The 27,425-nt window shown below is 39.2% G+C and overlaps 1 protein-coding gene across 1 annotated transcript in view; it reads right to left on the bottom strand.

Annotated features, from left to right (window-relative positions):
- Positions 1–340: 340 nt before the first annotated feature.
- LOC114064673 (glutamate receptor ionotropic, delta-1-like) overlaps positions 341–27,425 on the bottom strand; it is a gene marked incomplete at its 3' end in the record, with an annotated part of 200,135 nt that continues 173,050 nt past the window's right edge. The window contains exon 3 of the mRNA XM_027897918.1: positions 341–625. Coding sequence (XP_027753719.1) covers positions 341–625 — 285 coding nt within the window. The remainder of the gene's footprint in view (positions 626–27,425) is intronic.

Raw genomic sequence — 27,425 nt, 5'->3', positions numbered from 1 at the left:
CTTTGATAGCAAGCGGGTAGAGGCCATGTTGAACTTCCTTGCAAGCCTGTGTGACCCCTGCCTATCAATGTCAAAACTATTAATATTTTACTGAAAAAGTGTGAGAGGATTCCAACTTTGTCTGTCTTGTAGGTGTTGCTAAGCAACTTTGCTCCTTGTCTGAGAACTAGTTCTCACAGCAACCTTTCCTTCAAGCCAAAGACCTGTGTCCACTTGAAACGCTTTCTCCTTTGTCAACGAAAAACCCAGCAAGTTATATTCCACCCTTCCCTTTATACTTTCCTCTCTACCTTCCAGTTGAAAAGAAAGGAATTTAACACGTCTGAAATCCTCTACTTACCATAATCACTGTCATAGAACACTATGAATTTCTGCCAGCGCAGCTCGGTGACCAGTTTGAGCATGACGTCGTTGAGGCGGACGGGCGGGCGGGCGGCCAGCGTGTACTCCTCCTCCTCCAGGCTGGGGTTCAGGTGGCAGGCAGTGCGGGGGGAGCCTCCCGTGTTCCGCTGGACAAAAAGGTGCGGGATGTGCATGGCATCCGTCAGGGACTGCAGGGCGTTGGCCGAGGCACAGCCGGTGGACGTCACCAAGGCTAAGATCCCCAGGGTCATCAGGTCACAGGCTGCAGAAGACAAAAAAAATAAAGAAGGGTTTGAATGAGCTCAGCGATGCCTTTGGCAACCTACATGCTGGGAAGGGAACAAGACAAGCTTTGCCCTTGCCATCAACGCAGAGCTGAAATTATTTATATTACAGTATCAGCTGAAGCCTTTCAGAGTTAGGTCCTGCACCTTTTTTGCAGTAGGAGACAGTATCTGCAATCTGCACTGATATGCCAAAGCGGAGGACAGATAACGTAGCTACTGTCAGTTCTTGAGACAGCAGCAGATGTGGATGGAGATTATGGCCCTTGCTTCAGGTCATTCCCGGTGGAAGTAGGAACTGAACTCCCATCTTTTAAAACTTATTTCACTGCTTTAACCCCTTAATCTTCGTTAGGCACATTGGATGAAGATTTTGGACAATAAAGAGCAATTTACATTTCAAGGACTCGTGTTACACAGTAGAGTTGTAAAGGATTTTTTTAAACTGATGAAAAAACATTCACTGTGGGTCTCAGAGCAACGAAGAAGCAACAGAGGCACTCATTAGAACAAAGACAACTTATGAATGACTAAACAATTATTAACAACACCGTAGCTGTCTCTAAAAAGATCTGGAAAAGCATGTACCATTTAAAAACACAGCATATAATTTGACCCCATCTGCTTTTGAGAATGAAATACTAGGAGAATTTGAAACACAGACCATGTAGGAGGGCAGAGCCCTGGGAAGCTGGCTCTGCCACTCAGGATATCCCACACGTCTTGTTCTTCCCAGGGTTCCTCCAGGTAAGACAACCTGGTATTCAGCTGTGGTTGGAAAATGTTTCTAGCCAAGGCCCCCAGGTATATCTCAGCAGCTATTTAGTCAGTGGTGGTGCTAAGACTGTGTAAGAATACAAAGCAGCCAGAAATGCCAGTTTTTACTAACTCTCTTGAGTAAGTGGCAGCGAAGTTGGCCCTTGGAGCTGAGCACAGCAAACATCAGGGGTTAGCGTGGCACCAGCCCTGAGCATCCCCCAGGGGCACTTGGAACTGCCTTCTCCTCTCTGCCTTTGAAGAGGGCTGGGGGCAAGCTCAGGGTTTCAGTAGGTGTTTCAGACCCCAACAACCACCTGCCCAAAAAAAACTCCTGCTCTGCTCCTCCACCAGAGAGTCCTGCTGTAATAAAGCCAGACAGGAGGTAACCGGAGATGCTCCACCGTCACACTCTAGTCTGCAGGAGCTCGCTAACAGTGGATAAACGAAAGAGCCTCTGGGGTGTAACTCAGAGCCCCTCGGGGACACACAGAGAGCTGAAATTCAGCTTTCATCTGGAAGGGGGAGGCTGCTCACACCGGTACTGCCCCGCTCCAAGGTGACAGCCTTGGCACACGAGTGAGTGGGCTGCCCACACGTGCCACGTGCTGCAGGACTGCCAGTGCCTGTGAGATGTCTGACCCACTGCCTCTGATCTCCAGTGCAAGTGGGCTGAGTTGAAAGGTAGAAAAGAGAACACATCCATTAAAAGGATTTATTTTTCCACTTCTAAACACTTTTAAGTATATCTCCACCTTTGGAGGCCAGAAAGTCAAAGGAACTGGACAGGTTACAAATAATTAATAGTAATTAACAATTACCAATTAATATTAATTATGTAAAGGCTCAGTAATTAAATACATAAAACTGTTTCTAACACAACCAATGAACCACTTCATCAAATATCTTCTTAGACCAGGCAGAAAATAGATATATTTCACTTTGATATGGGATAGCAGAAGGAAAATGTTTGATCTTCTCTTTGCACAGGATGTACACCATGTATCCTGATGCAACAGAGAAAGATGAAGAGCTTTTAAAATTATTTCCTTGATGGTCTTTACAATAAACATATGTCAGCAGCATTATCTAAATTTACTCTGTGTTGATTATAGTTATATGAAATTGTTCTTTGTTTTTCCTGAGAGCTGACCTGATTTAACAGCAGGGAGGCATTATATTTGCCAAATGGGAGACCCAGGTTCGGGAACAGATTTGATTTCCCAGGCTTCTTGCCAGAGAAAACTGAACATGTCATACAGGTAATTTATTTAGTCACAGTAGGGGAGGGAACAGAGAAGGGGGAACAGAGGGAGAGAACAGCAGAGCTGAGCCATAAACCCCTGCAGAGATCACCAGCCAGCAAGCTTTGCTGTCACCGAGGGTGAGAGAAGCAAGCAACACGGGTTTGTAGCAGGAACAATTTACTTGCAAAGCAGACAGAAGGAGAGAAAAAACAAAGCCTGTTCTGATAGGAGGTCGCATTCAGAGAGTCACTTATTTGTGCAATACAGAGCTGATCACCAGTTGTTTAACAAGAAAAACATCCATTCAGTGGTTGACACTAATCAAAAGCTGCTTGCTTATTAGCAGCAAAAACACCAGAGAGATGACAGATCATGGCAAATGGGCCCCCTTATCTCCCAGCACAGCCCACCAAACAGCTGAAATATCTCAAGAAAGACCATTTCAGTTGAGGCATTTTCCCAGTGTTTTCTAGTTTGTGTACATGGGTTAAAAATGAAGAATTAGCCAATATGCTTCCACGCTCTGATATTTTGTCAATTGATTATGTTCTGCCTGAAAGCATATACTACATAGTGTTTTCTCCTATTGCCTCTCTGTTTTAAAATAGCAGGCAATAAAAACTGGAATGACTAAGGAAAAAAGGTTTCATGTTTTCTGACTTGCTTTCTTTAGTCAAATCACAGAATGTGAAACAGAACGTGTCATTTCTAATAGAAGACTTTCATTATATAAAAATACAATGGATTCCAAGAAGTTCCTCTCCACATTTATTGCACTGAAGGGTGAGAATTAGCTTTGAACACATGAAGTATTTCTTTTTACATGAGTAACACAGTGGGGAACTACTACATAACATACTCCATTTAAAAACTCATTAAGTCTTCAGATACCTCAAAATTCCTTAGCAAAGGAATGTTCAACAATTATACAATCTCAGAAGAAAAGTCTGGTGACCACATTTTTTTTTTTATTTTTGGATTCCCCCTACAGTCCTACACTTTTTTGCACAGAAAACTAACATGAGAAAATGCATGCAATTTTCTGTTTTACTTCACACTAGCTATGGATTTGTAGTGACAATCAAACATCTCTGACTATGAGACTGAATAAATCATTAATTCTGCATATCAGTTGCAGCTTCATAAGCACTCAAAACAACCTTGAATTTTTGCATACAAATTTCATAACCCTGATCTTGATTTTCTTAAAGTTGAAATACAGAGATTTGAAATGCTTTGGTCCATGTCAGCCTATAAGGGGAAAGGGGAATCAAAGCACCTTGAGAACTTTAGTGATCTTTAACTACTATATTTATGGCTATAGGAATGTAATATTATTATAAAAGAACTGCTTTCATATTTATCTTGTAGATATATTTATTTAGATAGGTTTCAAGAGATAATGCTTATAAATTATTTGTTCCACAGATAAAAAGACACAGCAATCCTTCCTCCAAATTTGACTGCTATTTAAACAATGAGTTATTAGTTTGCTCTAGTGAATGCCTTCATCACCATCAGGCTTCACTTTAAGAAGACATCAGCATCCTAAAAATCGTACAGTAAGAAATGTGCATTCCAAGGATGAAAACATGAACATTATCCTACCTAAAAATTAAATCTGCATTAATCCATCTGAGCAACTTAAGTCATGCCATGTGGCTTATCCAGTGTTGGCCTCCATCAATAGACCATCTCTTAGGGTTATTCTTGGATTTCATTAAAGTATTCCAAACTATTGATTAATCCAGTTCATAGTTGTTTTGGGGAACTATCTCTCCTAACCTATTCTTTTGAAGTCTGTTTTCAGAAATTCCCCTTTCCACATCTGCTTGACATTCTCTCTCTTGAACTGTTATTTCCATTACAGTGTTTCACAAGACACTGTCTGCTTTCTTCTCCATCTATTGCCTTGTTTTTTTTTCTATTTAGCTTCTCCGTGTCACCTCTGTCATGATGTTGGCAGAAGTAACACAGATTAATATATTTTGGGCATCTTCTAACTTCCACTTGTCTAACTTGACTTTTACATCATAGCAACACGTACTAAACTTTTCTCTCGTTCTGTGACCCGCATCCCTAACTCCAGTCACGTCCCATGAAGCCACATTCAAGCCTGGAAGAACAGCAGCTATGACATTTCAGATTGCACCTTATCCACGTGACCTTATTCATCAGTGGGACTCGTCACAGCACATGAGATGATGCAAGAATTTTACTTTGCTGCAAACATCCTGCTTGAGGTCTTGCTTTTCTACCAGTGCTTTTTGTCCTGCCATTCTATTTCTGAAGACAGGTGCAGATGGCAAAGTCCTGATTTGGCACCATCTTCATAGGGATATTTGCATTAAGAGCTTTAGTTCAGATCTCTCTGTAATTAAATCCCTCTCTCTACAAACCACAGGGAATTAAAATACTCCAAGAGAAACTGTTATCTTGCTCCTGGCAATGTGACAACGTGACCATCTCTCAGACTCCCTTTCAGCGGTTTCCTATTATTCAGAAAAGGGTAGGAACTTGTTCCTTCGTTTCCTCCATTATCAAAAGACCAGCTGCCAGTGTAAATTCAGATCTAACAATATATCCACCTACTGGCATTCACACTGCCTCTTCAAACTTCAATCTCATTCTGTCTCTCACGTCTGGGCATCACCGTAGCTGGCCCTACCCACTCTGGAGACCACCTGATACTTGAGAAATCCTCCCTAAATTTTTAGTTCATTTTTTTCTTTTTTTTTTTTTTCTTACTGTACTGCGAAGGACTTGCATTTTAAAAAACGTCACTTGTGAAAACTGAGAGGTTTCTGCCCTTTTTCTTGGAAAGATTTTCAAATGAAGGAAGATAACTTCAGATCTGCTGTAATACTCTGCAATGAAGTGATTAACAAAGTTGGCACTTAAGTATCTGTAATTAGGTTCGAAAGCCACCTTCCTGCTGAGATGAGGGACTTCATGCTTGCCTCAGTACTACTGCCTCAGTCACTGACAGAACACTAATTTTTCACTTTATTTATCTTTGAAAACCAGTAGGGAAAAAATTTTATCATTAAAACATCAAAGTACAGAGAACATAGCAAATTCTGAGGGGGGAAAAAAAATCAAACTATTTTTGGGAACCTAAATCCTACTGTTCCATGAGATTATCGAGGCCTGTAATATCTTCTGCTGAAAGTGCATATTTAGCAGATCTATCAACTGAACTAGCAAGCAGATGCAGAATATCACGAGCTATATACACATAAAGTATTGTATTATTCATGTGTACAAAATTTAATCAGCAATTTTTTTCATTATCAAAATCATATATAAAAACAGATCCACATAAAATTTTGGAATGAAATAGTAGAAGAGCAAAGAGTTCTGAGATAAAAATATATCAGTTCTGAAAACTGATAAAACTGTATCTTAAGATGCAAGGTCTGTGGGAAACACACCCATAGAGGTATTCTCAAATTAAATGGAAAAAGTCCTTCTGGGAGGTTGTTGGAGCACTGAAATGAGATAGAAAGGAAAGCAATACAAGGAGAAAAACTGCAGCCACCAAGGAATATTTTAAAATCAAGAGGATGAAGATACAATTCTTTTGGCTAAAGCCAAAATAACACAAACCAGAGAACTGAGTATTTTCACACATGTGTAAACAAAACCTAAATATTTCTGCTGTAGTACATGAGAAATTTCCATGGAGTCAGGGTACAAGCCCACAGCTAATTCAGTCACACAGAAAAATAGGAAAAGACTACTAACTACCTACATTTCTTCTCTTTATGCCTCAAAAGGCCCTTAAATGCTTTTGTGCAAGACCAGTTGATGAGGTAGAAAAATGATAGAATAATCTCATTATTATCACCAAAAATACTTCTATTAAAATACTGAACGATAGAAAAGTTCACTCCTATTATTGGTGTATTAAGAACAACACCAAAATTAGTATTCTAAGCACTCACAGAACCTAAATGGGGTTTCCTGAATAATATTTTATTCCTTATTTCACATTTTATTATGTTTCTTACTCTTCAGCTTCTTTCATTAACTAAGAAATGCAATTCATAATGAATTTGCATCATTTACACTTAATATTATTCAGTTATTCTTCCTTTGGATACTCAGCAATTATTATATTTTATTTTGTTTCATTTCTGGAGGCTTTTACTTACCTTTATGTTCTGTACTCTCACTATGTTTCTACAAATAACAAAAAAATTAATTTTTTTATTAGGAAAATCTTATCCAAAGCTATATAAATTACTATGTGACAAGTGATTAATATAGATAAAAATAATAAACATAGACAGCAAAATCTTTTCTGTAACACTTTCATTGCTGTATCACCCTATATGTAGTGAGGATGGATATTTCTTACTCCATCATCAAAACAAAATACATCTCAAAACAAGAAAGAAAATTCACAATCAGACAATTAGCCCTCTGTGGTTTGATTAAAAAAAAATAAAAATAAAACCAACTAAACCCCCAAAGTACCTCCAGTTAGATGTATCCATTTTTTGGATATAACACTTGAGAACAATAAATATTGCCCCCTTTCATTTAAGCAATGCTTTGCCTGTATCCAGGATCAGGATACAGGCCTCCTTAGATCCTGCATTCCTTGATGGGATTATTTTGGAAGCCACGGGAAAGTCTGACCCAGCCTCCCCATAGTTTCTGACTGGAACTGCGTTGCCCTGCTTCCTCACATTCAGAGCCCAAATGTGCTGCCAAGTCTTCACCCAAGGAGTGAATTTCACGTGGTGAAAGTTCTCCCTGCGTGTAACAGCACATTGTGAAAAGGGCCTTGGAGAGCGTGGCACGAGCCCGGCATTCAAATTACAAATGCAACCACTGACAAATACTGCAGACTCGCTTGCAATAAATATAAATAAATAAACTGATAACCAGTCTGAGTATCAAAGAGGACAGAGCACGCCTGGACTTTTTCATATAGATCTTGCTGGACTTTAGAGAAACATGATGTAAGGAGCCATGTACTCAACGCAAAGGCAAAGCAGACTAATGTTTACCTCCTCAAAATCCCCATTTTCACGAGTCTCCCAGAGAAACCTCCCTTTACATGTCCTTTTTCTGAAGCCATGAAACCCACAATGGGAAGAATTCTCAACAATCACTGCAGGGCTGTCTCCAGTTCCAAGAAGCCGAGAGCACCTTCTCCTGCCAGTTTGCAAGCTCAGGAAGAGCTCCAAAATCCAACATACACCTCATTACCAGAGCATCTCTCAGCAAGAGGTACTTTCCCTTGTGTCAATATGTATGCTGTAAGGTCCTTAACAAGTGATTGACAACAGCAGAAAAACCTGGGGCCACAGTTCCTAAAAATCACAGATTTAGAGCACCAAAGCTAAAAAATATGTAAGTCATCCTGTAACGGGATCATTAATATCTGTGCATGAATAAAATGCTGCCAGCAAAGCACAGGTTACCACCAACTCCATGAAAATGAGAGAAGTGCTTTGCTGTCCTGAGGCAAGCTTGAATTTTTTGTTTTAGTGCAACCATGGAGGAAACACAGTATTTGTCAGCAGTGGAATTGCCTTTGTTAGACCTCCATGGGGTTCTTTTGCAGCTTGTCTCCTAACAAATGCCAACCAAAACAATTATGGTAGATAACATATACTGAAAAACTTAATAATTACAATTTCTGCTTCTGAATTCTTTCTCCATCCTTCATGATGTTTTTTTCCTTAGAAAACCAAGATAAGGGAATCTTAGGTGTTTTTTTCTTAGCAACTGAATCTTAGCAACTGAAATAAGACTGGCAAGTCAGCTGATAAACATTTTCTTTTTTTTCTTTTAGAAAAATCTAGCATAAATTTTCTGAGTAAAGTGTATAGCTCGACTCTTTAGCCTACAACTTGGGTAAAATTCTCAGCAGGCCAGCTCAAAGCACTTCGTGATCCAAAAACTGCATCATTGCTTACATGTTTTAAGCCAATGATTATTATTTCAGCTGGCCATCACTACGAGGAAAAGATTCCAGCAAACCAGTACGTAAATACATTATTATGCATAGTTAAGGGTCAGAATTATGTCAGAATATCCCTGACAAAGCAGCATCAAAAAACACCTCAAAAACTAAGGAAAGCATCAGATTTTGAAATGTTTACCAAAAAGCTCTGGGAAAATTGCTATTAAAGATCCTCTCCCACTTTTTGGGCTGTCTTTTTATTATTTTTCCATTATGGAGCATCCTAAGCCAAACAAGCAGGAAAAATAGGGGAAATATTTAAATTAAAAAAAAAATCAAAATGGGAGTTTGTCAGTATTTTTGCTACTTTATTCCCCCTCCAGAAGCATGCTAACCATTGCTCACAGAACAGAGGCACACTGGTGAGGTGGCCTTCCTTGTGCTGCTTTGCCCTCACTGCCTGTCAGCCTCTTTTTGGGGTCAGCAGTTGGCTCCACATCCTTCGGGTCACTGCTCAGGGCCCTAACAGGGAGCCTCATTACTGCCCAGTGACTCTGGCTGCTTAGGAGCAGCAGTATCTGGGTCTCCAGCTTCCTTTGAACTATGTGCTGTATGACTCGACACCTTGTAGGCCAATTCTCAGCACGTATAAACTCACAGAACAACACTGACACAACCAGAACCATCCTACACATCTAAATAATACTCATTGTGCATTATTTTCTCCATTACCCCCTCAGCTCAGCATCTTCAGTGCACTGTCATCGTTGGCTTGCACACAGATTACTTTTGGTATGAAGGCTGCAAAATGCTTTCATTTTATAAGACCATATAATGAACATCCAAAATTGCATAAATCCCTTCCCTAGAAAACATACTGACTGCAACAACCGGAGGTTTAAAGGAATATCATTAGAAAGTCAAACCAAAAAGACATTTCAGTGCACGATGACATTCTTTGTGTCAGCACCAACCCACTAAATCACTAGTTCCCATCCTTGGAAAGTTAACCAGGAGCAGGGAAAAGGAGAAATCTGGACAACTCTTCTGTTTGCATTTATGCAGATAAAGATATTACTCCAAAAATGGTAAGTAATATACTACAGTGATAAAAACAAGACTTGTGGATTTAGTTTAATTTATCGAGTATATTAATAACTCCCTTCAGTCTTTGATGGTCAAAGATAAAACACGAAAGTCCTCCCACACCAAGCACAAGTAAAACTGCTCTACTGGCAACACAGTTTAGTTTCCATGCAACTGAGTGATGCCATCAAGTGGTCAACAAATGCACCAGTTGTTTTCCAAGTAAGGTTTTTGGGTTAATCTTCATTGAACACGCTGCATTTTGCGTGGAAAAGCTACTACCATGAAATCAGCACAAGGCATGCTCCTCTGATAAAACTGCATTACTTGGGAGCACTGGTGACAGATAAAGAGATGGCCTTGTTTTTCCAAAGGACAGCTCTGACACTGCTCTCTGGCTCCTCATAAGAAGGAAAGTCTCTGAGAGCACAAACAGCTTTGTAACTGCTTTAGAGTTGGTTTTTGCTCTTGGCTTTGCAGCTGGGTGGATATGGATGACCACACCAGGAAAGATTACATAATGTAGGTATTAAAAATATTTTAAAATTTCTTTGAAAATAACTTGGCAATGCGAGTGCTTAAGGATGTGAAACATCCTGGAATTTGAACCTTTTCTAGTTTTCTGTTTTAATAATAAAAAGATTCTTAAAGGAGATAAATAGAATTTGGATGGTACAGAAGTTCTGCAGAATAACTGTGCTTCTGTTTTCTCAGCAAAATGCAATTCCATTAGTAAAGATTTTCTACCAAAATCATAGCTTGGCATGATGTTTAGAAATGCGAATAAGCATTTCTGTTAATTTTGAATAGTGGATGGTTTCACAGAACTACACATTAATCACAATGGCATCAATACTATTTTAAGGTCCTAGGTGGAACTGAATCACCTTTGCCTGTTTTTTCTTTTCCCCCTTCAACACTAGTTCTGAGGTAGAACTAACTGCAAATCATCCTAATTATTCAAGGGTCATAACTGCTTTTCTGAATTCCACGTATTTGATCTCTCTTCTCTGTAAGTTCCTCAATAATTGTGTTTTCTTTTGCCCTTCAACACGGAATAAACTGCACTTTTTCACCCTCTGCTTCTTTCATCTGCCTTTCATGACAAATCATAACGACACAGAAGTATTTTGTACACCTTCATTAGCATTCTGCCGGGATGCTTGACTTTGCTGCCTCCTTTGGGACTATTTTACTTGCACACGCCGAGTATTATTTTAACGTCAGCGAGGCTCAGGCTCAGTTCCGGCAAGCACAAAAGGAAAACACTCCTCTGCCATTTACCAAAAGCAGTCAAACACAGCAGCTCCAGACAAGCTGATAAAACCTCCCAGCTCTTTGGTACTGAGGAACTCATTTGGATTCTGAGCGGTGTTGACAACCAAGGAACACGTTAGCCCTGCCTGCCCGAGTGATTAGCAATAATTATAACAGATACAGATGCACAAAAAGTGCCAAGACAAACTTCCATTTGGGGGGGGTGGGGTGGGGTGGTATCTTAAATTCTTCTGCTTTGTATCATGCCTGATGCTGAAAGCAGGAGGGATGAGCATCAGCCTAAGCATCACGACATTGCTTCTGATCAACTACAAAAGATTTCTCCGTTCTGTTGTTTCCCCAGCACGTGCCACTCGCTGCACACACTCCCACTCACCCAGACATTTTGGGCAAACCAAAACACAGACGCACGATCTCTTTTCCCATAACCAATCTGCCATTGTGCTCAGTAAGACGCCTACTTGGAAACAACAAAGTCAAATAACCGCAAACATCCCTCCAGAGCAGCGTTTCATGTCCTCAGGCTTAAAGGAAGGCTCTGGGGTTTGCACAGCGCTATCAGGGCTGCTGTGCTACGAGAAGCAAACCATTATGTGGCTCAAGGCAAATTCACAAAAGCTACTGTTGTCTCATGCATGGACAGCAAGTTCCACACTCCAACAATCAGTTCCAAAAATGCACAGTCCTAAATCTTATCATTGTCCCGTCTATGATTTCTCCCCTCCAACAGCTGTTACATCCACCAGCAAAGTGGAGAGCAGTACTACATGAGGCAGGTGAGACACCAGAAATAATTCACATACCCCAAGAAGCCCACTCATGGCGAAGGAGCCAACTTATCTAAACAACCTTCATTTATTTATGCTGAAAGACTTGTGTTTATGAATCTAGTTGTGACTCGGTACATATTTATAGCATATATTTATTGACAAACGTAAGGGTTTGGTCTACTGAAAGATATTTGCAACGTATCCCATACTTACAATTGCGTTCAAGGATTATGCAAAAATCTCAGCCTAGCAACAGTCTAAAGCTGCTCTGTCATTTTCTAAAATCAACTTTAAAAGGAACAGTTTCTTCTTTCCTCATTCATGAAAGACAGAACGAATTCCAAAATTACTTTTTCTCAATACTAAGAAAAATTTCCTGTCCTCATTCATCCCTAGTATTCCTGACATAAAACCCACTTTGCTTGCAGACCTCCAATCCCCAATGCCTCCCAGTGCTACAAGACTGGGAGGCAGTAAAATACAGTAAATCTGCATTTTCCAGTTTTCCTTTTAGCAGTTGCCACGGAGTAACTTCAAACACCACAATAACTTTTCCAACAGCTACTTTCAATTATTGGAATATTACTCTGAATTTCTCTCTCCCCTTCATCTCTGCACAGCACAAATGAGGGGAAAACACCAACATTCACAAATTGTCAGGATTTCTCATCTGGATACCTGAAATTAGCCAGTTGTCCAAATGCGTTTAACACCTGATAGTTCCCACTGCAAGCCTGAGGCAAGATCTTCAAAACGGCTCAACATTTACACACCTCTTTGCCAGAGGCAGCTTCAAGACCAGGCCTCTTCTTTTGACTCTTAAATGAGACCTGAGCTCTTGGAAATTTTTCCAGATTTGGACTACAAATTTTTGTTGTTGTTGTTGTTTTTGTTTTGTTTTTGTTTTAACTATCTTAACCTTCATCTCTGGAGATAAACAGATATTGTATTGGTGACATCCAGGCTTACTTCATACCAGTACAAACACAGAATACTTTTTTAATATCCCATTATTAAATATAATATAATTAAATATAATTCAAAAATTGGTCCAATTACATCTCACACCTAAGGTTTCTCCCCACATGAAAGTCACTCTAGGAAAGGCACTATTTGGACTAATGGAGAGGAAACCATATATAAAAGACCTGCTATTAAATCACCTCACCTTCCTCTGAAAGATATTGTTTCACTTAAAGCCTCTCCTTTCTGCTGTTAAACAATTCCTTCAAATGAATCTGATTTCAGTGACTGCATAATAGAAAACTGTCAGAGTAGATAGATAATACAGGATAACTTGAGCCCTGTGACATAATCTATACATAAATATCTTTTTACACTTCTGATTAGGTGCTCCCTAGGCTTTATTACTAATAAAGCTTAACTGGCTGTTACGTTTTATGTTTGCATTCATATAATCTCATTATAGAAAACCCTCAGGTGATTTTCTTTATTCACAGACTAAAACCAAAATAATTTTGTCTCTGTCCTCTTACCACTGCATTTGAATGAATCCTACAGAATACCAAGAGAGCTGTTAGAGTTGTGGTCAGAGGCACAAACAGTTACTAAGGCATTATCACATGTGATGGGACAAGTAATGCTAGGTAAGGAATTCAGTATCATACCTTCCTGAATCTACAGGGCATTTTAACACCAGTAACCATTGCTTGCACAGAGAGTTAAACACAGATGGAAGGAAAATGCCTAAACTGTCAAAAAAACCCTCATACCAAAGAAGCTGGTGCCTAATTCCTAGCTATGTGCACAGATTGGTTTAAGGAAAGAAAAAGATTCACCTCAAATATAGAAGTAGAAAGAGTAGGAACCTGCTTTCAAACATAAACTCCATTTTTTACCAATTAAAAAAAACAACTGATTTATTAGAAAAGTGAATTCCTAATCAAGAGTATCAATACAGATATAGATTTTTTTTGTTTGTTTATTCATAGGTCGTGAGTTTCCCACTAAAGGCTTTAGTTATTGGATCATATAGATTTTCTGAGAATATGTGTTACAGTCACACACTCAAGCCACAAGCCAAATAAAAAAGTTCAGAAGTTGAATATTAGAAAGCCACAGCACCTACAGCCTTCTTGCTATTCTCACACAGGCATAAGCATCAGGGAATTTTCCTGTGAGAAACACTCAAATTCTAGAACTGATAAAAATCAAGTTCCAGCAGGGTGCCAAAGACAGCACAGTGTCAGCTCTAGAGCCTGGATGTATTGACAGTAACTGTGACATATTCCCTGCCAGGCTAAGGTGGGCTTTTTCAGTTGTCATTGTACGATTATTATACTCTGATTTCTTTTCTTTTTATTGCACATCATCTTTATAAAATCACTGTTTCATCCAGAGCATAAGCTATATACACCACCTAACTTGTCACATTCTTAATACCATCTATTCATCTCTCATAATCACTGCATTTTTTCACAAACTAACCTGACTCCAAGGTGGGAAATGCATGGAATCAATATCCAAGCCTGACAGTACATTCTCCTCTAGAATGCCACTTGTCTGACTGCTAATAACCCACACAGTTTGGGGGTTTTAAAGTTTCCCAAATATCTCCACAAGTGAGGCATTACCTTCTGAGGTTAACTCTCCAGACACATCATGTCTCAGAGCTCTAACACTGTAGCCCAGTTCTGCAGACTCAGTGCTTACTATCAGCTCTCCATTGACTGCAAATAACTCTTTCCCAGGGATCCAATTCCACGAGCATTAGGCCAGGAGATAATTTTTTGTTCAAGTATCTCTAACAGTCTAAATACATACCACAGATTTAGAAAGCACATGCTCACCCACCCCTCCCCACATCACCTAAGGTGAGTTCTACAGAGACCTTGAACATTTTCGGCAGAAATTTATTGCACACACAGAACTATGAACCACTTGTATTTTGGACCTGATTCCTCTGCAGCAGCAACTTTTTTGAAACCAAATTAATATATTCCCTCACAGGCTGAAACTCTTTTGTGGTACAAGGAAAACTATCTCCTGGATAGACATGTCAGCTGATTTCTCAGGGGGACTTTCTGTCACAGAGAGTCTCCATTTTCACATAGTAAGAATATATTGATATAGTCCAACTCTACATCTTGAGACTGTCTGTCTGGCAGACAATGACCTTGTACGTTTATTACTCTCAGAAACTCCTTGGAGACCACTTTTATTTTTCAGATATATTTAGACTGACAACTATTTCTCATTTCTAAAAGAGAACAGTGATTATTTTTTCCTCCTCCTACAATAAGAGGGTTCTTTAGCCATAGAGCCCAAGGCATAATACATTATCCTTGGCCACAGCACCAGTGAAGGTGTAAATGAAACCCTGGCCCAAAGCAAGCTTACAGCTTGGGGAAAATTTGGCTCCTTCTCGTATGCTTCACGCATGACATGAAGGTGTAATGGAGCCACATATTAGATGCTCCTTCCTCACAGCCCTCTCCTGGTGCAGGGTTGCTGCCCCATACCAGACACAGCCTGAACACTCTGGAGACCAAACAAGAGAGTGATTGTCATGGACACTCAGGCCCCCTTCATTGCACAGAACCTGGGCAGTTAGGGAAAAATGGTTTTCCTCACTTCCAGAACAAGTCCCTTCCAGTCTAAAAGACGTTTCTGTGGAACATAACAAAAACCAAATTTTTTTTTCTTTCTTCTCATTTAAGATTTTACCAGCATCCTTGGTCCTCTGTGCATGCAGGAGACTGCGCTGTGCACTTGTTTGTGTTGGGAAAAGGGGGTTCTAAATGTAAAGAGTGCTTACCATTTTTCCTCAGATTAGTGATACACTTGATTAACTACTCAGGTAACTCATAGGATTTAAGTGTCTTCAACAACAAAGCTGGAAGGTTTTTTTGTGAACAATGAACAAATATATCAGCTAACCTGTCAGAAAGACTGCAAAACAAAGATAGATAATAAGATGTGTAGAGTCCTAATAGAGTCTTCATTAGCTCCCTCTTGAGAGTGACAACTGGATCATACTATGGGTAAAACATTTTTTGACATCTGTTAATAATTTATTTATGCTCAGTTTGGCAGCAGAGTAGGAATTTGGTAGCATATGAATTAAGCTCTCAAAAAAAAAAAAAAAACACTCACAATTATTTTCAAAAATCTGAAGATTTCAACTAACCAACCAAATCACATGCAGGTTGCATCATATCCAGCTTTCCCCTGAAAAGGTGCACTCTGAATAAAAAACACTCAACATTCATGCTCAAGGAGGACCAGATGACCCACTGTGGTCCCTTCCAATCCATTCTGTGGTTCTGTGATTAATGTAATATTAGAATAATACTTAAGACACGTGAACAATTGGTAAGCTCTTCAAGTAGGCAATGTTCAATTTATAGACTAATATTAGAATATATAGAAATGCATAATGAAAAGAAAGACGGGTTTTTTTCTACCAGTGCTCTCAGCTACTGTTGTCTCTGTTTTACACATGGAAGGTAACTTTCACGTTGTGTGAATATACCCTTTTTATTATTCAGCACAGGATGCTCAGTATCCAACCAGCTGAACTGCATCAAGCCCCAGGAGCCAACACAGACTTCTAAACAGGGACCTGGGGTGTACACAGAGCCCCATATTAGACAAGCAGCTAAAAGATCTCTTTGTGCCTGACAAGGAGCAAATTCACTGGAAAGCAAATATGATTCAAAAAGAGTAAATATTTTGAAGTGACAAGTTTGTTGCCCATTGACCCTTGCTGAAGTAATTTAAATATAAAGCTCTACAAAGCAAAAGATCAACCAGAAGTTTCATATGACAAAAATATGAAACTTTGCTTAAACAAAGATTAAACAATTTTTATTTTAAATCTAATGTTGACATTTCAATCCAGGTAAGGTCTTTTTTTTTCTTTTTTTTTAAACCACCTAAATACTTGGAAAAAAACCCCAAAACATAAATGCATAATTTCATTTTGATTCCAAAAATGCAAAACAACAGCACTCAGCTGAAGTAAAATGCACCAGCCAGAACTTGCACTCTCAGCTAATTAATATCATGCTACATCCAAAATATCTTCCATACCTGTCTATCCCAGCAGTCCACTCCCATGGAATACCAGTGGGCAGCACAAACAATAAGTCAGTAACACTGGTTCTGTGGCTCAAATTCTCTCTGAAGGCCTCAAGAAAAAGAGTTTGTGCAAATGGGATGGTGATTTGCAGCCCTGACTGTATATTTATACATCACATCCACATATATGGATACATCACAACATACTTCTCATCCTTCCAGAGCAAACCAGTATTGCTAAATGCCTTTCAAACTGACCTGCAAGCTTTCTGAAAAGTGTGTTGGGCACAAAACTATGGTGACTCATACACTGTTTTTTTCTAACAGATGTCTACAGCATCTGTTGATGCAGTTACAAGGTAAATTCCTTGAGGGCCAATTTTTAATGTGCCAACACAGCAAACTAAACTCTGCCACAAATCCCAGAGCAGGTGCAGTTCACACAGAGCACTTTATGTTCCCTGTGGGCTGATGTTCAGGTTGACTGTCTCTCTGGGGTGCCACTGACAGAGTCAAAGGTTCTTGACATGTCAGTCAGGGGCAATTGCAGGTCCTCACGACCCTTATCAAGTTGCTTGATGAGTTCACCAAAGACTTCTGGTCCCACTCATATCACCACCAAGTTCTCCCATTCCTTCCTCCCCACTTCATACTCAAGACAGGATTAGGTTGAGCCCTCTGGTTCTGACCCACACTTAACATCACCCCTACGCAGCCAGGACATCCTGTGGAGCTCAGCTGCAGCTAAAGACCCAGTGCCCTCACCTGACACTTCATCCAGTCCACATGCAACTTCATCCCATAAGACAGTCGCTATTCCCAAGGGTCTGAAAGCTAAAAAAATTTGGCAACTGGTTGGCCTCTGTGAGTTCCTTGGGGTGAGCAGCAGCTGGCAACTTCTTGCTTCAGTTCTTTGCTATGAAAAGTGTGAGATCTCAAGGGCAAGTTACACAAAGCCTGCAGCATAAAGCAGTGCCTGGCTCTCTCCTACACCTTGGGTACACGCCAGCTAAGATGGTGACTGAATCTGCCGAGCACAATTCCCAGCTTCCGTCACTCAGAAACCCTATCCAAAAATGACTGGCTTTCTATCTCACCAAGAATGCCAATGTTTGTTTAGAGTGCAGTGAGTGCCACAATAAGCACAACACTTTCTGCCACTTACACAAATAAGGACAGACTAAACTTTTGTTATCTACAGGGTCAATTGGATTTAGCTGGGAAACTTCATTTCTGATCTCTGCACATTTGACAGAAGAAAAAGGAGTCACCTGAATAATTTATACATGAATGATAGCAAGGTCTAATTTCATCTGTGTAGTTATCTGTTTATTTCTTTTATTTGTGCTCTTCCTGAAGTACTTGTATGAAGCAGGCAACTGTGTTCTGTTTGAGTGGTTAATACAGCATGAAGAGAAATCCATACTTGTCATGTCATTTCAGGCCCTGCACAGCAGGATCACATGTTAAATTATTTTTGGCTGCTGAAAGCAAAACAGGGCAGATGCTATAAAAAGCAAATGACCAGAAATCCGAATTGCTATAAACTATTTTTAATGTAAATATCTGTCCATGTGTCTCCTGTGCAGTCCAGGATGAGCCCTCTCCTGTTAAAAAGTATGATATAACACCTTTGCAATCATCTCTCACAGTTCCACTGAATGATAGGCAAAAGAAGAAGGTTTTCTGAGGCAAAATTTTTGGGGACATTTTGAGAACACTTGCTGTCCCAGAATTTTTCCTCTCTCAGGCTTCAATTTTGTACTTGTTGCCTAAAGAAAAAACTTCACTGAAGGTAAATACAGTATTGAAATTATCGTATTACCTAGTTTGGTTTGTCTAGGCCAGTGTCTTTTCCATATCTGTCACCAACACCACATCAGTCTCACCTAAGCTTGCAAAATCTTCTGCAGACATATATAAGATCAAACTCCCATAAGAGAATATTCTCCAGAATATTATCATATTCACTGGGTTTTGTGCTGAAGCATGAGGATTTAAACTCTTTATAATTTCTTAATCCTATCAAATATATTTGTGCATTTTCTAGTTATCTGTAGAGAGTCAAATCCTTACAAAAAAATTTTAAAAATGAAAAAATCCTAAGATCTTAAGCATTCAATACATTAATATCAAGAGTTCAGAAAGTTCTTGCTGTTTTTAAGCCTAGACTCTGCTTCCTGTGGGGTTGAAATAAAATCCCCCTTGCTCCCTCTTTCCTTCACCATTTTCCCTCCTTCAATTATGATATTTTTTCAATTTTAATAGCTCCAAGATTCCGCTCTTTTCCACAACTTTAATCAGCTTTTACTTGCCTTTGAATGCTTGAGTCTGTGTTGCATATATCTTCACAAAACACTGTCAAAAGGAAACACATGACGTTCCTAACACATTTACATTGATCTTTATCCAGTGACACTTCGGTCCTTTCATAAACAGCATTACAGCTGTGAAATTCATTGTTTTTCCACAGAAAAAGCATAACTTTGCAAGTCTCAGCAGCGAGTTTCACCTGCTCCCCATGCTGTTAGAGTCACTTCTGCCAGAGTATGCTTTTTCCATATGGTAACCCATTGACCTATAACAGTATTGCCTGAACATTTTGAAAAAATAAGTATATCTTAGAGTGAGTGTTTCCATCTTGGGTGAAGATCACATTGTCTGATAACTATGTGTTTAATTGGGTATTGCTTTGGGAAATCGTGTAGCAGCTTCAGTGAAAGGCACAAGCTGTCACATAGGATCTGTAAGGTGTTGTAGCAGTCCCATTTTAATGAAATTGCACTTGCAGTGCTGCAGCAAAACACCTCATATATCTCATTCTGGTTCCTTGAAAAGATGATGAACAAAATAAAAAGAACAGTGAGATGACTATAATGCTACCTTTACTTTTTTAAGATTTAGTACTGTCAAGTCTTGCCATCTCTGGAAAGACATGACAACCAGAATCAACATAAACCTACAAACAGACTTTACATTTTGTCTACACTGTGCAGTTTGCAGCTGCACCAGCTTCTGGTACGTGAGCTAGGTCATTCTGAAGTCACACAGAAGGTTTTTCTGTGCTACAGTGCACTGAGCAGTGCAGACAAGCTCAGAAGTGGCACATCTCGCAAATGCAAAGTAGGGCAGAAGGTCTGACGTCCTGGTTAACTCTCATGTGTTTCTGAAGCAGTTGATGCAGTAGTTGCACTTCATTGGTTTCCTCCATCAACAGGTCTTGCAAAATGGGAGGGAATTCAAGGTTCAGAGATGCAGAACCCACCTCAGAAGCCCACACCATTTGCTGAGAAAATGATACCACAAAAAAGGAATGACTCGGTGTTGAGTTGGTTCTAGTTTGCTGTTACCTTTGCTCTGAAACTCTTGGGCTAAACACATGAGTTTTAAAACACTCAAAATTCAGTACAGAACTTCTGAACGAGGTTTTTACCCCATTAGGTGGTTGAAATCACCCCAGTACAAATCTTTATGCAAGTCACATAACATTTATCATTTAAAAGTGGAAATGAGGGTTTCTTCTCGTGGTTGAGATGCAAGATATTACCATATGCTGCTTATTGTCAGCAGAATCTTTATGACTCATTTCTTTTGCCCTCATAAGACATTTTAAATGGAAACAAGATTTCAGGATGTAGGGATAACTCTTTTAACAGAGTGAGTGATTTATTGTACCATTTTACAGTGCTGCTACTGGTTTTAGAGGGAGCTTTATCTTATATTTAACTTGGATCAGGACTGTACTGAGTTTTCAATTCAGAATATTTGTTATAGTTTAATAAAACACATGCAGATATATGCATTTCACATAACTGAGTATTTTACCCCAACACACTACTGAAGAACACTAACTACCTAAACTGCACTTTTAAGAATAAACCTCAAGGAGATTTAAAAAAAAAAAAAAATCAAAAGTTTTTTTCTGAACGAAAGAGCAGAATTATGGTCAGAATTTTCACTTACTGCCTTCATAACCATCATTTAAAATCACTGGGCTCATGCAAACCAACAGATAAAACAACAAGCAAACAGTGGAAGTAGAGCTTTGCTGAAGTATCAAGTGTTCCTTTGAAGAGGAGCACCTCAGAATGCAGTTCTGATTTTGCTCTGATCTACCAGTTGTAGCTTGCACTAAAGTATTCACTTACCCTTGACAAAACACTCTTCTCTTTGCATTATCTTTGCTGGACTGTCGTAATGCACCTCACAACCTCTGAGAACACAGAGTAGAAATTCAGGCCTAATTTATCTTACAGCAGTGAGGACAGATCTACTATTCAGAGCTGGAATAAGAGACACTGGACTAGAATAAAAACAGGAATTGGAAATGACTAGCATTACAATATTTACATGTGTGTGTGTATACGTACATTTTAAAGTCAACTGACTCGGAAAATGCTCTTTTATGACCTTTAATAATTGACTTACTATTTGTGGGCTGTGCACTCAGTCACAATCCAGGTACAAACATCCAAGAGAAACAGTTGCACTGTCAACAATTACAGACAAAGAAATTAACTCCAATGAGCCCTGCTATTCCCTCTTTGACGGAGAGGAAATATCACGGATAGATGGCATCACTTTTACACTATTTTTAAACCAGAAAAATAAAATTATACCTGCTTCTTAGGCCTTATATTGTGGTAACAAGCTCCACAATGTAATTGTACTTTCCATGGAAAAGTACTTATTTTAAAACTTCTGTATTTGTTGGACACCCCTTAGATCCCATATTACAACATGCAGGTAGTTCTTATTTCCTACTTTTATTTCTCTACCATCTACACTTTTACATACTACTATCATGCTATTACCATATCTTTTCATGCAGTAATCCTAATCTGTTGGGTTTCTCGTCCTGTACTGGCAGCTCAACACATTTTTCCAGTCTCTCTTCTAGATTTTATCCACTTGACTGTGACCTTTGAGAGACAGGATCATCAGATCTGCACACAGAATCCAAGATACAGAAGTACACTTGAAAAATAAGGTTGATTTGTTCTCTATTCCCCTCCTAAGATTCCCTAAGACTTATTTCTCTTTTCTTACTGTCACCAAGTACTCAAGTAGTGGTTTTTGAGAAATACCCACAATAGATGCAAGATCTCTTTCCCGAATGGTAATAGCAGTTTTCAAATTTACTATTGTGTACATGAACGCATATATATTCTGTGTGAAGACACACACGTAGCATATTGCAGCAGAGAATGTTTCTTGACAGCCCCACAAAGCTAAGAAAACAAAATGTTCAGGAAAAAAACAAACAATCTGTCATACCCGATCAAAACAACTACTGAACTATGTGCATCTACCTGTCGCTATGTCCGTTAACTCCAAAATTATTATTATTTATAAAAGCGTAGAGTCTTAAAAACAGGAGGACACATGTTTGGTGTTTGGACAGTGTCCAAAATGAAGTCAAGCACAGCTGTGTTCTCATCGGCTAATAGGCAGACAACTCTCAAATCCCTTTCCCACCGCACAACACTTGTGTTACAGGTGGTTATTGTGTAGCCAGGAGTCTGTCACTGCTCTCAGACTGCTCACACGGAAACAGCACCTCAGCTCAGAGGTAAATAAGTTGCTTTGTCAGCTATTTTGAAGCCTAAATGGTATAGGGACTGCAGGACTGGTGTACAGCCTGATCAAGAGTACCCCAGGATCACTGGAAGTGCCTGCATGTAGCAGAAGAGATTTTGATCTTCAGGTGCTTCCAGGGTAGTGTAAGGAACAGCTGGGGGTCAACATGGCACAGAGTGGGCACAAATCCAGGCTCAGACTGGAAGCTCCTGCATCCAGAACACAGAGCTGTTTCCTGCCATCTTCACATGTATCTTTAATACATCCATCTGTACTCATGAAGTAACTGTAGAACACATGACAACAGGCATGAACATGCCTAGTAACACCCACTGGGTAGAGACACCAGAGAGAACAGGTACGAATGCATTTGTTAGGAACATGGCAAGAAAAAGTATATTCTGTAGAAATGCAGAATAATAAAAATTCTTTTGAACTCCAGTAACTGCAAATAAATATGACCATGTTTCTTTAGAAAAATCTCTCTATGCTACATTTAAATTCATATTTTTCAGAAAAACATTGAGAATATATTTACCTGCCTCTGTGAAACCAAAGAGCATATTATAAAGCACCAGAAGTTATTTCCTTGCCAGGTTTTCTATTTGTGTTTCCTGATTGTCTGGGTGCTTTTTCATTTGCACCCAATTGAGCACTGCTACATCACCAGATCCTCTGTCCTGGTCTGCTCATCTGCTGCAATAACTTCTTTGTTTTCCAGTCGGTAATTCCATCTTCTAGCATCTATCATCCTGTTTGGCTACTTTATTCAATTTTACATAGTTGCCACTGCAAATTATTTGCACAAATGGAGAGTGATTTCTTTTTACATTAGCTCTTCTCTCCTTGAGACTTGCTCCAGCAGAGCACTCAGCAATGCTGGAGCAAGTGGTAGAAAGGAATGGAACAAGAAAAAAAGGGAAGTACTGAACTCAGGTACTCAAGGAGAACTACACACTGGCAAAAGCAGTTCTCATGTTGAAAGGCACAGGAAACCAAGACAGTTTATCTTAGTCCTAATCATCTTGGATTTTTTTTTTTCTTAAACTGTTTTATAATCTGTACACACAGCATATATCTTCCATTATCCGCAGTCAATTTAAAGGACAGAAGAGAAGAGTGAAATGTTTCATGTTGTTTCAAATAAGTGAAAAATTACACTGCAGCAGTAAACAACCAAGAGTCTGGTCTGAACATCAGAAAGATGCACGATCCTAACAGGATTTAAAGAAAGGACTATATGTAATCTTGTTGTCTTCAATTTCTGCTCCTCAATTGAAGCACTCCTATTAAATGGCCTTTATATGCTCCCTAATTCAAAAAATGCCAAGAAGTTAATTTGATCCTCAAAGCGGATACTATCAGGAGAAATGTGTCTTCTGCTGTAAACAGATAATGGAAAAAAGTGGCTTAAATTCAGGAACAGAAAATTTCAGGGTTTTTCCATAATATTAACTTTTTACACTTCCCTACATCTCTTTTGTGCACTTTCCAAGCAGTACAAAAATTCATACTCTAACAGACACAGCTGTAGGCCTGGCAGATAAAAAGTATCTCCAGTCAACCTTTTAACCTTAACCATGTACCACCCCTGTTTCAAGGAGTTTAAAATACTTAAATTTTTGAAACGCCCCTTTATTTGTTTCAGAAGCTTGAATTAGTCTGCAATAAAAGTTTAGGAGAATCAAATTCTCACTCTGAGCACCCTGATCTCTATACATAGGAAGTTTACTTTTTGTTATTCAAGCAGCGTCTCTAGAGCCTTCAGCTCAACTCACTTGTTGCCCATCAGGGGTCAGCCCAATTCAAATCACAGACAACTGAGGATACCCCTGTACTTACTTCAATGCCATTTCAGAAAAGATAAGATGGGAAGCAGACTGAAAACAGCCTCTGTCTTTCAGGGCCATCATTTGTCAGAGATATCTTATCAACAACAGGCTGAGGCTTTATAGCTCTATCGCTCACGGGGTTACAGATGCAAGTGCAGGAAAAAGCAGGACGTGGAGGAGCAGTAGGTAGACAGAGACAGGCTGAATGATGGCTCCTGTCCAGGGAGGGATGAAGACTGCATAGGTGATGCCCAGAGGACACAGGAGCTCCCCCAGGTTCCAGGTGCTGTGCAATAAAACATGCTGGCTCGCAGCTGTGCGGCACCTCATTCAAGAAACCACACGGCTACATTTCTGACTCGCTGCGTGTGTGTCTTTGGGCATATGCAGCAATCTGTCTCATTTCAATATTTAGAAGGTTGATTCATAAAATCGTTCATTTTTAAGTCTTGATGCTGTGAATCCTAGTCAGTGGATTTCCGTTTCTGCAAGGTTTTCCACTGGAGGGACGGGACACTGGAAATTCCACAGATGGCCGCACAGTGAATGTCATTACCTCATTTCTCCACCTTTTCTGAAAGGCACAGCACTCCCCCAGGGCCCCCCAAGAGCCTGGGGACAGTTGACTAAAAATTCAGGAAAATGGTATGGAAGTGACAGCAGCAATTACAAGATGAAGGCACTGTTAAGTGGCCTACAGTGAACAAGAGTGGAATTATAGAATAAATTAAAAGGAAACGTAATGAAACACTTTGAAAACCAGATTAAACTATTTTGTCTTGAAAAATCTATCATCTTAGTAATCAAAAGTTTGTAATATTTGGAACAAGTCTTACATGAGCAATATTTTAAATGTATTGCAATTAATTTTTTATGATTACGCATCATGAACAATATTTAATAACACATGTTATATATTTAAAATTACTCCATTAAAATATATATATAATAAATTTGGGGGAATGTTGGCCTTCCCCTCCCCCCAAAAAAAGTCATTATCCTTCTGCTATTGGGCATACCAGCAGATTTAAAACAAAAAAACCTAGAATGATAAAATACATATTTTGGAATCACTCTTCTTCTCAGCCATTTTAGTTGTAACTATACAGCAGAGCAGAAATCCTCTTATCATCAAATTCATAAATGCAGACCTGTGCAAATAAAAATTTAGAGCAGCATTTCCAGAAATTTGTACCTTTAGGAGTGCAATTAGAGCCACCATAAAAGGCAGCTGATATTCAGGCAGGAGGTCATCTGCACATTTTTAAAATGAGATTTTTCCACACAAAGCTAAAGCGACAGTCTAAGGGGCAGGTGCACTAAAAGGCTCTGGAGATATTCCCAGCTCACTACAGCTCCCAAATGTCCCCAGAGGAATACTACAGGCAGTAGCAGCTACCCTGGCCCACCATGTGCAACCCAAAGCCTGCACAGGGCTGTTATCAGTGCAGAGGGGCACAAGCACATCCCCACTTCCTGAAGTCTCCACAATGACAGCACAGTTCTATCCCCCTCCCTTTCCATCCCAAGACAAAACTTTTACCTGTGGTAATTCTACTCGAGCTAAGGAAAGGGCACATACCATTGTACTCAGCCTTTAAAACATAAAATACCTGACCAAAAAAATTTTAAAAAATACATTTAAGCGGGAGCTTAGATCTCCGGCTACTGTAAGCAGAGGAGATGGCTGGTGAGACTTTGATGATATTATAACAGGATCATTTTATGTCCTTTTGGACTCCACAATAAGAATATTGAACTCAGTAATATTTATATGTCCCAAAATAAGCTACATTAAATTTACCACCATGTCAATACAGCAGTTGTCGCCGATCCCTTGGAAAAATCTACTAGAGACAATAATAATATAAAACTAATGATAATAATACTTCACCCTTTAAAAAAACTGACAGCTTCATTTCACTAGCAAGAAATTACTACAATAAATATAAAGTTTCATATTTTTAAGGCCAGAAGGTTTCATTACAGCCATTTAGTCTGAGCTTCTGCACCATATTGCCATGAAATGTTATCAAATGACTCTCACATCAAGTCTAGAGCTTCTTGGATTCATCACATGCTCAGCTTCACTGATCCAACACTTTATCACTTATTATTTCAAAAAGTGTCTTTTGTTTCATCCTCAATTTTTCCTAATTTCAGTTTCTCTATTTTGTAAAGGCTTTTTCTACAAGAGTATAGAGCAACTTACCACCAGAAATATTGTCTCAAAGTCCTTACAGAGAGATTGTCAAACTTTCTGAACTAAGTAAACTTTTTTTTTAATTCTTAGAGCAACAGAAATAGACGTCAGCTCAGCCTTGTATTTCTTTACTCAACACAGTGACTCGCCCATACCCTCTCCAAAGCCCACACCACTGAGACACACTGCACTTTAAGACTGCAGACACAGAGGTACTACTGCTGTTACTCAATATTCTGCTCTCATAGCTGCTGTGAATCTTTAAAAGCTTGAATTTAGAAGTCACAGAAGGTAATGACCCATATTGTTTACTAAATCACAATACACTCCTATGTTATGTAAGTATGATATGCATCCTACATCCCTAGAAACATGAGGTCATAGCACTTAATATGATTGCAGGACAGAAATGCTCTCTGCAGTTACAGTAAGGCATAAGTAAGTTATAAATCTTCTAAGTAGTATATTTATAGAAATTTCCCATGTAACTTACCTGAAAAATAACTTTTTTTACTCCTTAGTGATTAATCCTCCTCTTTACTGAGATATTAAAAGTTATTCAAGTTCAAAGAAGCTGCAGTTGATTTGTACCCTCCCAAGATAAAAATCCTAAGCAGGGTGTTAGGTACAGGTAGGTACTTGAATTATTAAAAACATAAGTCACCATTTCCCTCACTCTGTGTCTGGATTTATGCATATGCAGACTTCAAACAGGATTTGCTTCATCTTTGGTAACACCAGCATCCATCAGCTAGAGGGAAACTATGCAGAGTGAGAGAAATGCCAAACTGACTTTGCCCATAGTTCAGAAGGGATGTGAATAGAAATTCTAATTTATAGGATGATCAAAGACCTCCAAAAGCTCAGAGGTAAGGTTACGTGTTCCTCGAATCTATAGTCACAACTCAGCAGGTCTGCCTACACTAATTAGGATACAACTCAGGAAAAGGTCAACTTCATAAAATACCAGGAGAATTAATACACAATGACCTTGCCATTTTCTTTGATTTGATTACATGTACACTGCCAGAGGAAGACTTCATGTGCTGCATTTTATTCA

The sequence above is a fragment of the Empidonax traillii genome, unplaced genomic scaffold (assembly GCF_003031625.1).
Source record: "Empidonax traillii isolate 1590-97213 ecotype Southwest subspecies unplaced genomic scaffold, ASM303162v1 scaffold567:size408382, whole genome shotgun sequence".
Taxonomy (NCBI): domain Eukaryota; kingdom Metazoa; phylum Chordata; class Aves; order Passeriformes; family Tyrannidae; genus Empidonax; species Empidonax traillii.
This window is presented reverse-complemented; position numbering and strand designations above follow the sequence as displayed.